This window comes from Rattus norvegicus, chromosome 2 (genome assembly GCF_036323735.1).
Source record: "Rattus norvegicus strain BN/NHsdMcwi chromosome 2, GRCr8, whole genome shotgun sequence".
In the NCBI taxonomy this organism is placed as follows: Eukaryota; Metazoa; Chordata; class Mammalia; order Rodentia; family Muridae; genus Rattus; species Rattus norvegicus.
The window spans coordinates 142,330,840-142,343,042 of record NC_086020.1 but is presented as its reverse complement, the minus strand read 5'-3'; the positions used below and the strand labels follow the sequence as shown (position 1 = coordinate 142,343,042).

Genomic DNA, 12,203 nt, shown 5'->3' with positions numbered 1-12,203 from the left:
TCCTAGTGGACAGGTCTAGGACATACAACTACATGTGTGCACACAGTTGTGGATACACACCTTAGTCCATTTCCATTTAAAATCACAGAGCTCGGCCTAGTTTTAAGGATTTTGGTATTTGTACCCCTTTCTTCATAATAGGAACAGGCTCCCATCCACTATGTTAATATATTTCCATCTTTTCTTGTTTTATCTTGTTAAACTAGTGTTTTAACATTTGTACTATTACCTCAGTTTTAAGAATGGTGTAAAGCATTGAATTTTCAATTGTCATTCCTGACCCCTTTGAAGGTCACACATCAGATCACATAATTCTTAAGAGTAGCAAAAACAGGAAGTAACAATGAAATAATTTTGTGATTGAGGGTCATCACATCATGAGAAATTCTACTAAAGATTTTCATTAAGAAGGTTGAGAACCACTAGTGTAAAGTTATGTTTTGTTTGTTCTTAATTTTAAATTTGTCCAATAAATTTTACTTTTACTTTTACATTTTATTTTTACTAAAAATGGATTCATGTCATACAGACATCATGCACATAAGTTTGTTTCTGTGCCGCATGCTGTTTGTCATAGACTGTGACAGATGTATTTATAGTTAACAGTTACAGCCTGTTTACAACTTACATTATTGAAGCACCTTCCACATTGCTTCACATATCCCTCACATATGTTTTGTCCTAACATGCCCTGTCTTTCAGCAGTACTATCACCCTCAGCCTTACAGTGACGTAAAAGCTAAACTGAGGCATTGGTGTATTTGTATGAGAAGTCACAAGGATACTGGCTTTTAAAAGTAAAGTCAGGTATTAGTAAGACATGTTATGTACTTGCCATTGGTAAGAATAGGCAAAAACGTGGCTAACACCTGAAAAACGTGGCCCAGATTTGCTGCTAATAAAAGATGAATCCACTGGGAGATGGTTTGCTCACAGATGCAATGATCTGCGTGTGGTGGCTGTGAGCAAAAAATCATTGTCACGAAGGAAACCTAGGGGTAGTTAAACTCTGAAAACATGCAGAGTAGTGACATTAATTCTGGTTGCGTTAGATAGAAAGACTTGATGTTTAGACAATTTTTGTGAGTGTCCTATTGTATGTTCTCCAGTATGCATATCCTTCCTACCTCTCAGCTTTACTGTCAATTCAGTATCACACAATTGAATCCTTTCAACGTATACACTGTGAAGTATCGTGTTAACTCCCATGCTTGACATTACTTAACAACTCAGCATGTCTTGGTGCACCACTCCAGTGTGCATTGCATGCAGGAGAAAAGGACGCAAAAAGATAATTGGAGGTAGAGTCGGACAGCTTTCTATATGATGTATGGGATTAAAGGAAATGTCTATAAATGGAGAAAAGTTTACAGGCCAGAGAAATATTAGGAAGTTTATTAATAAAAATAGAAGAAAAATATTTGTTTAGTATTAGGTGATAATGTATTTATCAGTGGTAATGATATAGTGGAAACTTAAAGCAGCTCTTTCTCCTCAATCTAACATTCAGGAAGTAATGTAAAAATTCCTGAATATGTTCATAGCAGCCTTATTTATAATAGCCAGAAGCTGGAAAGAACCCAGATGCCCTTCAACAGAGGAATGGATACAGAAAATGTGGTACATCTACACAATGGAATATTACTCAGCTATCAAAAACAATGACTTTATGAAATTCATAGGCAAATGGATGGATCTGGAAAATATCACCCTGAGTGAGGTAACCCAATCACAGAAGAACACACATGGTATGCACTCATTGATAAGTGGCTATTAGCCCAAATGCTTGAATTGCCCTAGATGCACAGAACACATGAAACTCAAGACGGATGATCAAAATGCAAATGCTTCACTCCTTCTTTAAAAGGGGAATAAGAATACCCTTGGCAGGAAATAGGCGGGAAAGATTAAAACAGAGGCAGAAGGAACACCCATTCAGAGCCTGTCCCACATGTGGCCCATACATATACAGCCACCCAATTAGACAAGATGGATGAAGCAAAGAAGTGCAGGCCGACAGGAACCGGATGTAGATCTCTCCTGAGAGACACAGCAAGAATACAGCAAATACATAGTTGAATGCCAGCAGCAAACCACTGAACTGAGAACGGGACTCCCGTTGAAGGAATCAGAGAAAGGACTGAAAGAGCTTGAAGGGGTTCGAGACCCCATATGAACAACAATGCCAACCAACCAGAGCTTCCAGGACTAAGCCACTACCTAAGGACTATACATGGACTGACCCTGGACTCTGACCTCATAGGTAGCAATGAATATTCTAGTAAGATCACCAGTGGAAGGGGAAGCCCTGGGTCCTGTTAAGACTGAACCCCCAGTGAACGTGATTGTTGGGGGGAGGGTGGTAATGGGGGAAGGATGGGGAGGGGAACACCTATGTAGAAGGGGAGGGGGAAGGGTTAGGGGGATGTTGGCCCGGAAACCGGGAAAGGGACTAACATTCAAAATGTAAATAAGAAATACTCAACTTAATAAAAAAAAAAAACCTTCCTGAAATTTAATTTTATTCTTACATATTTGAAAGTGTAAAACATCAGCAGCAATGAATGTATTATGATTTTAAAAACACTTAATTTGTAGAGTTTAAATATAATTGCATTAAACTTACCTGATGATGTGGCTTATTTTCTTTGTAGATGGTCCCCGGCCATCCCAAAAAGAGATCATATCACTTCGGGCTTTTATGCTGCTTTTTCTGAAACAGCTTATATTAAAGGTAAAATAGCTTTATTTTACAGTTGGAATATATTGGGTGAAAAAGGTCCTGTTGCCAGAGTTTAAAAAGCATTGTCATTACGTCACTAAGAATGGCTTTTCATGTTTCTCTACAAAGTATAAAAGTACTACTTTTTGCACTTAGCTTTTTGGTAAAATTAAGATGGCCCATGTAAGAGGTACGAATGTGCTAGAAGAGATGTGCCAGCTGAGACAGGGTGTGTGAGAAACAGCTTGGCAGAAATACCATGTGGACTGGCATGTGTTCCATTTAGCTAGGATTGCTATGCTCTGTCATGGAGGGCTTTAAAAAAGTAAGGTGGTTTAAAGGGAATACACAGTAAAGGACAATACTACACAAAAGTGATCCACAGCTCCTTGAATTCCCAATATTTTAGGAAAGCAATAGATAACAAAAACATAGAAACATGAAATCGTCATAAAATACTAACTTCTTTTGTTGGGACAAAGTCTTGTTTATGTTATTTTAGCTGGCCGTGAACGAGCAGAGGTCTACCTACCTTTGCTTCCTGAGATGTGAATCTAAAGGCTGTGCTAGTACTCTTAACCCTCAGTTTTATCAGTTAAAATGTCTAAAAAGTTACTTTTTAGACACAAAATAAAATAGTATTTAAATTATGTACCATTGGGGGAATTTATTGCATTTCTATGCCTGTTTACTTTTATGTCATTTATTTTGATGCCTTTCTTCAATGTCTCACTTTCTGACTTTAATTAACTAATGAAATATTTTCACATAGGACCGAGGTGTGAAAGAAGATGAACTTCAGAGTATATTAAATTATTTACTTACAATGCATGAGGTATAACATATTTTGTTCTTTCATTTTAATTATTTTATTCAAAGATTTTTGCAAATTTTTAACTAAATAGTTGTATTTCTTTTTTAAATAAAATATGTAAAAATTCTATTTAATTTTTTATATTGAGGTTGTATCATTTCTCCATTTCATTTCTTTCCTTCAAAGCCTCTAATAGTTGTATTTCTTATTGTGCAGGATGAAAACATTCATGATGTCTTACAATTGTTAGTGGCCCTAATGTCAGAACACCCCGCCTCAATGATACCAGCATTTGATCAGAGAAATGGAATAAGGTATGACCGTAAGTGCAGTGGTATTAGGTATCTATTCTAGGCCATTCTATATATGTAAAAATGGAGGAGGCAAGGGCAAAGCCGCCACTTCTCCTGTTCTTGAGGAGCTAGAGGACTGTGTTGACATGCTCTGGAGTATGAAACTAAATGATTTTAATTACTATAGTGCAGGCCTTGCATAGCAGGAAAAGCAGATTTATTTATTTTTTTCATGGACAGTTTATATTTTTACATTTCAAATGCTATCCCCTTTCCCAATTCCCCCTCTCCCATAGTCCTTTCCCCTGCTTCTATGAGGGTGCTCTCTCTCCCACCCACCAACTTCCACCTCAACACTCTGGCGTTCCGCTACACTGGAGAAACGAGTTTTCCCAGGACCAACGGCTTCTCCTCCTATTGATGCCAGACAAGGCCGTCCTATGTTACATACGCAGCTGGAGCCATGGGCCCCCCATTGTTTTTTTTATGCAAGAGGACAATAAAGAACTTGGTGCATTTCACAAAATGAAGGTGTAAGAGAATTATGAAGAGAGAGAGCAACAGAGAAACAGAGAGACGGAGACACTCATAGACCAACCAGATTCAGTGATGCATATCTTGGTTATTATATAAAAGGAAAAAAAGGAAGGTAGTAAGATCATCAGGAATGATCTTATTAGCTGCTGTTAGATATGATGCACTGAGGCAGGGGTGGTGCTGTTGCTATGAGAATTACATTTTTGAAAGGTAGTTTAGAACCAAAGACCAACATTAAAATAATTTGAAAAGTGACACTAGTTGTGGCAATTGTGAATTAATTATCAGTAGAGGAAGCATAGTTTCTTGATTAGAATGCTTATGAACTTAGAGCTATAATTTAGCTCTTAGAGATTTCTTTCAATTTTTTTTTTTGCACTCTCAGCAGAATGAACAAAACATAAAAAGAATAAACTTCATTTAATTCTTGTTATTTTGTTTTACTTGTGGCACTGGGGCTCAAACCCACGGCATTACATGTGGGAGACAAAGCTTACCACTGAGGTCCATCTCCACACCCAATTTTATTATTCTATTAACTGCACAGAAGAAGCCCTGGTATAATGCACCCCTGAACTGTGCATCTAATAATACGACATATTTGTATCTGTAAGGCCCGAACTGTATTGTGATGAATACAGTGAACTTGAAGAGGTAAGTTAGGATCGTTAATATTTACATCCCATAGTAGCTTCCATTAATGGGTTTATATGTGATTTTTTTCTCCTGCTGTAGTATTTCTGTGTTGTGACCCTGTCTTTCTCTAATATTAGCAATAATCTCTAAATTTTTAGGACAGAGAAATAACAAGGTAGGTGTCTGCCTGTGTTTCACTTAGCAGTCAGAAATGGGATAAAGTCAACATGTTCATGTGTTAAAGGTCCTAAGAGAAGTGGAACTATGGTCTAAGTATGTATTCAGGAATTTTGTTCAATGCACTGGAAAGTAAGACTTGTATTTTGTAAAGTACTTTTTCATTTGTAATATTAGTTAGGTGCTTATAAGTTCATTTGTTTTTTAGGGTGATCTACAAATTGTTGGCTTCTAAAAGTGAAAGTATCTGGGTCCAAGCGCTGAAAGTTCTGGGATATTTTTTGAAGCATTTAGGTCATAAGTAAGTTGATGTTTTCATAATGAATTACAGACATGACTATTGAAATTTTATAAGACTTATATTTCATTTTTAGCATATGAAAATTTAATAGTGTGCTATGGAAAATACAGAAATGATAAATGTCTTTCTAAAGTAATAGTTTACTAATAGTAGATTATAGAACAAGACCACAATTCAATTAATATAGTTAATTTCTTCATTCTAGTGTAGATCCTTTTTGTATTTTAAGAATAAAATGAAATAGATGTATTAAAATGAAGTACACATCTGTATGAGTTAAATGTAAGAGGGAACAGTGAGTTAGTTCTCAGTAAATGCCACCTGCACACTGATATGATAGTACAAAGTGTTTCTTTTCTAAAAGTGATCCCCATTGATAGTTTGTGATTGTATATCCTACAATAACACATTTCCCCAAATAAGTAGCATGGCTGACCATGTTGTCCAGAACATACTTATTCTTTTGTAAGCCTGTGTCTCAAGTGTTGCTGCCTGGTCTTTCCCCAAACCTCAGTAGAGAAGTGACCCTGGCCATATGTTGTCTAAAATGCACCTGTAGACTAAAAGCAAAAAGGATGCTGCCACAACATTTGTGAGCCTGCACGAAATTGTTTATGTGAATCATTCTTGGGAAAATTAATGAGAACAGCCAAATCAGAATAAGTGGAAAATGCTAATTACTACTGGAAAACACTTAACAGAAAGAAATAAGAGGAAAAGTATAAGATAGTAGAAAGACCAAATTTTTCATCTTTTTATTGACCTAATAATGCAGAAATGATATAAGTAGGTAACTTGAGGAAGACTGAGACAAACAGGAGCAAGTCCAGAAATTAAAAGGATTTTCATAGAAGCCAGAATATGAAGTACTAGAAATATGCCCTAAAAATTGGATGTTGAAAGAGAGAAGTCAAACTTAAGACTGTGAAATGCTGATTAAAAACGGAGTCTTATTTGCCATTTAGAAAGGTAAATAGTTTTACAAAAGTACAAAGTTTTCAAAATATTGAGTATTTACATGGATAAAACCAACAAGAATGTATGTATAGTAGAACTCTTAAAAGTGAAATGTAACTTAAAACAAGGTTTATATAACAATAGATATCACCTGTAAAAATAAATATTAAACATTTTAAATTCACCATTCTAAGATAAAAGTTACTGTTAATTGCAGAAGTAAAACTTGGTTCTGTTTATAAGTATAATTCTCAGATGACTGAGACAAATAGAGATTCAAAGAATGCACATAAATGCAAGGCAAAAAATAGTAAGAATTGTGACCTTTATATTTGACCTACTAGTATGCAAGCCAAAAAAAAAACCCCCCAAAAAACCCCCCAAAAAACCCAATAGTTGTGGATGAAGTATATTTTATAATGTTGAAGATTATGGAATCAATAATAAAATAAAATTTAGAACCATTCTTAACTTAAAGCTCTAAGAGAGACTGATCATGTGTTTCAGTCTGCAAAAGTCAAAAGGAAATGTGTCTGAATAAGATGAGCATGACATACCTTCACAGACACAGGCAACATTGTTAGTGGTTTAGTAGATATCAATGAAAAGTTCTAAAATATTGAAACAAACTGACATTTTTCTTATGGGTGTGAAGTAACTTGAAGCTAGAACACAATCTACAAATTAGATAGTAATGATCTCTAAATATTTAAAAGCAATGGCTCAGCGGTTAAGGTCCCAGCCTCTCTTCTGAGGACCCAGTTCCTTTCTAGCACTCACACATTGGTTTACCACCATATGTAACTGCAGTTCCAGAGGTTCCAGTGCTCGCCTTGAGCACTATTTGCGCATGACTCTCAAACATGCATGCAGCTAAAACACCTATGCACATAAAATAAATGCTTAGAGTCTGTCTGTCTATCTATCTATCTATCTATCTATCTATCTATCTATCTATCTATCTATCTATCTATCTAATCTAATCTATCTATCTACCTAGAAAAGGAAGTAAGGAAAGAATGGTGATACAGAATATTTTAGAACAAAACAGTCTCACAAATGAACTGCATGAATGCAGAGAAAGGGAAGTAGTAATTAATGATCCCAGAACAGCAAAGATTTTGAATGCTGATTTTTAAGTAAAAAAAATTACAAATTATAATCTAAATTTCTAGAAAATAAAATAATGTAAATATATTATATGTGAAAATAATTTCCTTCCAATATCTAATACTTCCCGGAAACACCATTTTATTCCTTATGCCTGGAATCCTATAGGCTGGTATCCTGGTATCTGTAACACTGTTGAACACAGCAGAATGATTTATAGCACTGTGCATCATACTTTAGGGTATGTCGTGTATTGGACTGTAGAACTGTAAAGGTGTTAAGAAACTCTTGGACTAAACAAACCATGCCTCAGACAAAAACAGACTTAGATTAATCAGCAACAGAAACTGAGCTTGAGAAACTTGCAAGAAACTTGAAGGATGAATCTTATAAATAGCCTCTGGCCTAAAAGCATATCACAAAGCATATCTGAAGATAATTGAACCACTTGAAAATAAAACCAGAACATAAGATGGCAGTTGAATTCTTACAGATTCCTATTGGAAGGGAGAGTCTCCAGCCATTTTCTAAGTTTTTGTAGTTCTTAAGAAGAAGAAAAGTAACCTAGCCGTTAGCCTGGTATTCTCATACTTTGATGTGGACTTCGGCAGAGGAGGAACATGTTTCTACTTGGCACTGTGTTGGGGCTTCCTAATACCATTAATTACGGTTAAGTAACGGAAGCAATCCAAAGTCCATCAGCTGGAGGTTCAATGAATGTGAGCTCTCGCTCTTTCTCTCTCTCTCTCTCTCTCTCTCTCTCTCTCTCTCTCTCTCTCTCTCTCACACACACACACACACACACACACACACACACACACACACACACACAAGCTACTCCGTGGTGTGATAGAATGGGCCTTCTAAATACGATCCTCAGAAAAATACATATGCACACAGCTGTACATTTTAGGGTTCATCTTTTGGGGAATGTCTGCAGTGAAGATTTATGGTTACTTGGGACTAGTATTGAGTATAAATGGAACCAAAGGAACTCTGAGAACAATGAACATGAACGCATAAGACACCGTGGAGCTGTTTAGAGCCCTCAGTCCATCATATATGTGCAAAGCAGATTGGATAGTGTATGTATTGTGACAGTAGAGGGAGTAAAAATATTCGAAAAGAAAGTTTTAAAACTCTTAGAAATTGTTCTTACTTTTCAAATCTAAAGCACACAGCCAAGTAAATAAAATTGATGATTGAGATAAAGGTGCCTTATAAGATACCGTTTTTAAAAAAGAAGACTCAGAATGAAAGATAAAATTTTGATTTTAAACATATTTTATAAATGTAATTTATGAGTTTATAAATGTAAATTTATGATTGTGCAATTGTGAAGACAAGTATATAAGGAAAAGTCATTGCAGAGGTTATCAGACTTGTTAATAAACTGGAGGAATGTAAAATTTCCTTTAATTCTCATTAATCTGACCATCTTAAAAACTTCTGATTTAATAGATGTTGGCAAGAATGTGCATCATTGGAAATTTTACAATTATTGAGGAAATAATATATCGGTATACCGATGTGGGGAATCAGTTTTTTAAAAAGTCTTATGCTGTATGACTCTGTTGTTTTTAATGAAGGAGACTATTACTTAGGTATACAGATGTCCATACAGCGTTACTGCTAATAGATACCAGAGCCAACCTGAAAGAATATAAGCAGGAGAAAAGATAATATAAATAAATATATTCATACATTGACATGAAATTCAACCACTATTTTTAGGAATATAATTTAATGACTTTAAATAACCTTTGAAATCTTAATACAATCCATAAAGTTGTGAAAGGAGACAGTGTACAGAATCATTTACTTAAATTTCAGAAAAATTCAGAAACAGAGTTACAAATTTAGAAATGTATGACCCTCTAATAGAATTGTGAACACAGCCATGGAAATCAGAAACAAAGGTTATGTCATCAGTTACTCCTGAACACAGAGAAACTGGATCACTGATAGACACACCATTTTGTGACTTCCTTCTGTTACACAATTTCTTCTTTTTAAAAAATAGTTCTTACACTGGGGAGGTGGCTCAGTCAGTAACACGCCTGTCCCACAAACGTGAGGATGTGTGTGATTGCAGTGTTGTAGGGCGGGGACAGAGGTAGCTCTGTCGCCTTGTGGACCAGTGACGTCAGGCAAGGACCAAGTGCTTGCATAGAAGAGCCTACAGGGGCCATGTTTCATTCACACCAGAACATGAGGGAAACACTGAGGTTCGTGGAAGAAAATAGAGCAGAGCCATCCTGACCTGTGGGCACCTGCAGACCTAGCACTGCTGGGTTGGAGGACTCCTCTATGACTCCAATATTGAGTGCACATGGGCACTTTACCATCTTTTAGATTGTTTTTAAGTTAAGATTTGTTACAGACCATATTACAGACTTGGAATTATGTGTTCCATGTGTTAGGGTTGTAAATCTAAAAACCTTTTAGGTAATTATTAGAATCTAGAAGTAATAACTCCCAATTATCACATATGGTTATATAACTTGAATATATCTCATATTTTAATTGTATGGAGAAATTTCTTGAGAACTTTTTAAGCAAAGTTGGATATTAGCAGATAGCTGTGTTATAAACTTTTGCTTCTTTTTGTAAAGATTGATAAAACAATTAATTGTATGATTCTGTATCTGTGTAGGTTTTTTTTAGTGCAATCATGTGATCATAGACTCCACTGAATGTTATAGTGTTTATCTCCATTCTCTCCAGGCGAAAAGTTGAAATTATGCATACGCATAGTCTCTTTACTCTTCTTGGAGAAAGGCTGATGCTGCATACAAACACTGTGACTGTCACTACATACAACACACTTTATGAGGTAAAGTAGAAAAAAAAAACCAACCTGATGAAAATTCTTAGTGTATATGCTAGAACTCCTTTTCTATGTAATGGGCATCACTTCTTACACCAGTTAACATCCTAGCCACTACAGATAAGGATGGACAGGGTGCTGGTTGGCTTTTGTCAACTTGTCACAAACCTACACATATCTGGGGAAATGGAATCTTTTTGAGAAAAGGCCTAAGATTGTGCTGTGGGAACACTCTTGATTAATGATTGGTATGTAAGTTCCTAGGAAGTTTCTAGGCCACTGTGATCAGTGTCACCCCTGGGCAGGTAGTTCTGTGTACTGACAATTTGGGAATTTTAGTTTCTTTAAAAATACACATAAATATTATAAGACTATGTTCTCGTTTTAATCTCGGGTGTAGGATATGGGGCTATTTCAGATTGTTCACAGCAGCTGACTAATTTGCCTGTTGCAGAAGCATGATATTGGCAAGAGCAGATAGTTTATGCGACTGTGGAATGTTTGGAATTCTGGAGAGTTTTCAGAGGGTATGTAAATGCTAGGTTCCTGAGAGGCATGGTGGGCTATTGGTTGGTCAGTTGTTGATTGGTTGCTGCTGGTTGTTACTGGTCATGGTTTGTTAAGTGGTAGTGCACAAAGAAGAAAAAAGAAGAAATTAGATATCCTGACAGCAAAGCTCAAACTTACCCCAAGGAATTTGACACCCTAATCAGCAGTAAGTAGTCTAACAATAGCATTGCTCTCTTTCCTTTCTATCCTTTTTTCTTTCTATTTAGAGCTAAGAGGTTCAAAGGGTGGAAGAAAAGGGGTAGGAAAGGGTGGAAGAAGGAAGAACCCACAAAGTAGCCAAAGTCTGGCTACAGCCCTGGGCTGTGTAAAACCTAAGCAGGCTGAGCATACAGTGGAGCACCCAGTAAGCAGCCTTCCTCCATGTCCCTCCCTTCAGTCCCTGCCTTGAATTCCTCCTGGCTTCCCTCAGAGATGGAGAGTCACCTAACAATTATAAGATGAAATATACCCTTTCTTCCCTAAGTTGCTTTTGGTCATGATTTTGTTACAACAAAAGAAACCCTAAGACAAACGCATAGCTTATATTTTCCTTCTTTTGAAAACACTGCCACATGTAATTGTTTTGTAGTGTCCTATGCTGGTCTAAGGACTTTTCTTTGAGTCTAGGTTTTCTTGTTTGTTTCATAGTCTTCCCACATAGACACATTCACACATACTGTGAATATTAGCTTTACCCCCACATCCTGTTCTCTTTCCCCCTTCTACTATACAATAGTTATCTACCTTAAGATAGAGTTGACACTGAGATAAAGTGTAAACAAGAACCATTCGTAAAACTGATATCTTGAATTGTGTTAAAATCTCATCATTTAAATATAAGCCATTCTCAGCCCTTCTAAGAAAGTGTCTTAATCAGTATTCTATTGGGAAGAGACACCATGACCAAGGCAACTCTTTTTAAAGAAAGGATTTAATTGGAGACTTGCCTAGAGTTTCAGAGAGCTTCTCCATTGTCATCATGGTAAGGAGCAGGACTGCATGTCAAAGCAGTAGCTGAGAGTATTGCAGGCAGAGAGGGTAACACCGCCTGGTGGCTTTTGAACTTTCAGTGTCCTACCCTAGTGACACACCTTATCTGACAAGGACACACGTATCCCAAAAAGGCCATACCTTCCAACCTTCCCAAACAATTTACCAGCTGGGCAAAGCAAATATATTAGCTTATGGGAACCATTCTCATTCAGATTGCCACGCAAAGTACTCTGCATGTATACTGCCTTACAAAAGCAATAATAAAAGCATTTTTAAAAAATATT

At 36.4% G+C, this 12,203-nt stretch overlaps 1 protein-coding gene across 10 annotated transcripts in view; it reads left to right on the top strand.

Moving 5' to 3' along the window:
- Positions 1 to 12,203, top strand: part of Nbea (neurobeachin) — a 559,026-nt gene that overhangs the window by 146,130 nt on the left and 400,693 nt on the right. For all 10 annotated transcript variants that reach the window (XR_010063625.1, NM_001427608.1, XM_063282102.1 and 7 more), the window contains 5 exons: positions 2,655 to 2,734; positions 3,495 to 3,557; positions 3,753 to 3,850; positions 5,388 to 5,480; positions 10,275 to 10,383. Coding sequence is in view for 9 of the 10 variants with exons in the window: in NM_001427608.1 (NP_001414537.1) it covers positions 2,655 to 2,734; positions 3,495 to 3,557; positions 3,753 to 3,850; positions 5,388 to 5,480; positions 10,275 to 10,383 (443 nt within the window). In the remaining variant the exon portion in view is untranslated. The remainder of the gene's footprint in view (positions 1 to 2,654; positions 2,735 to 3,494; positions 3,558 to 3,752; positions 3,851 to 5,387; positions 5,481 to 10,274; positions 10,384 to 12,203) is intronic.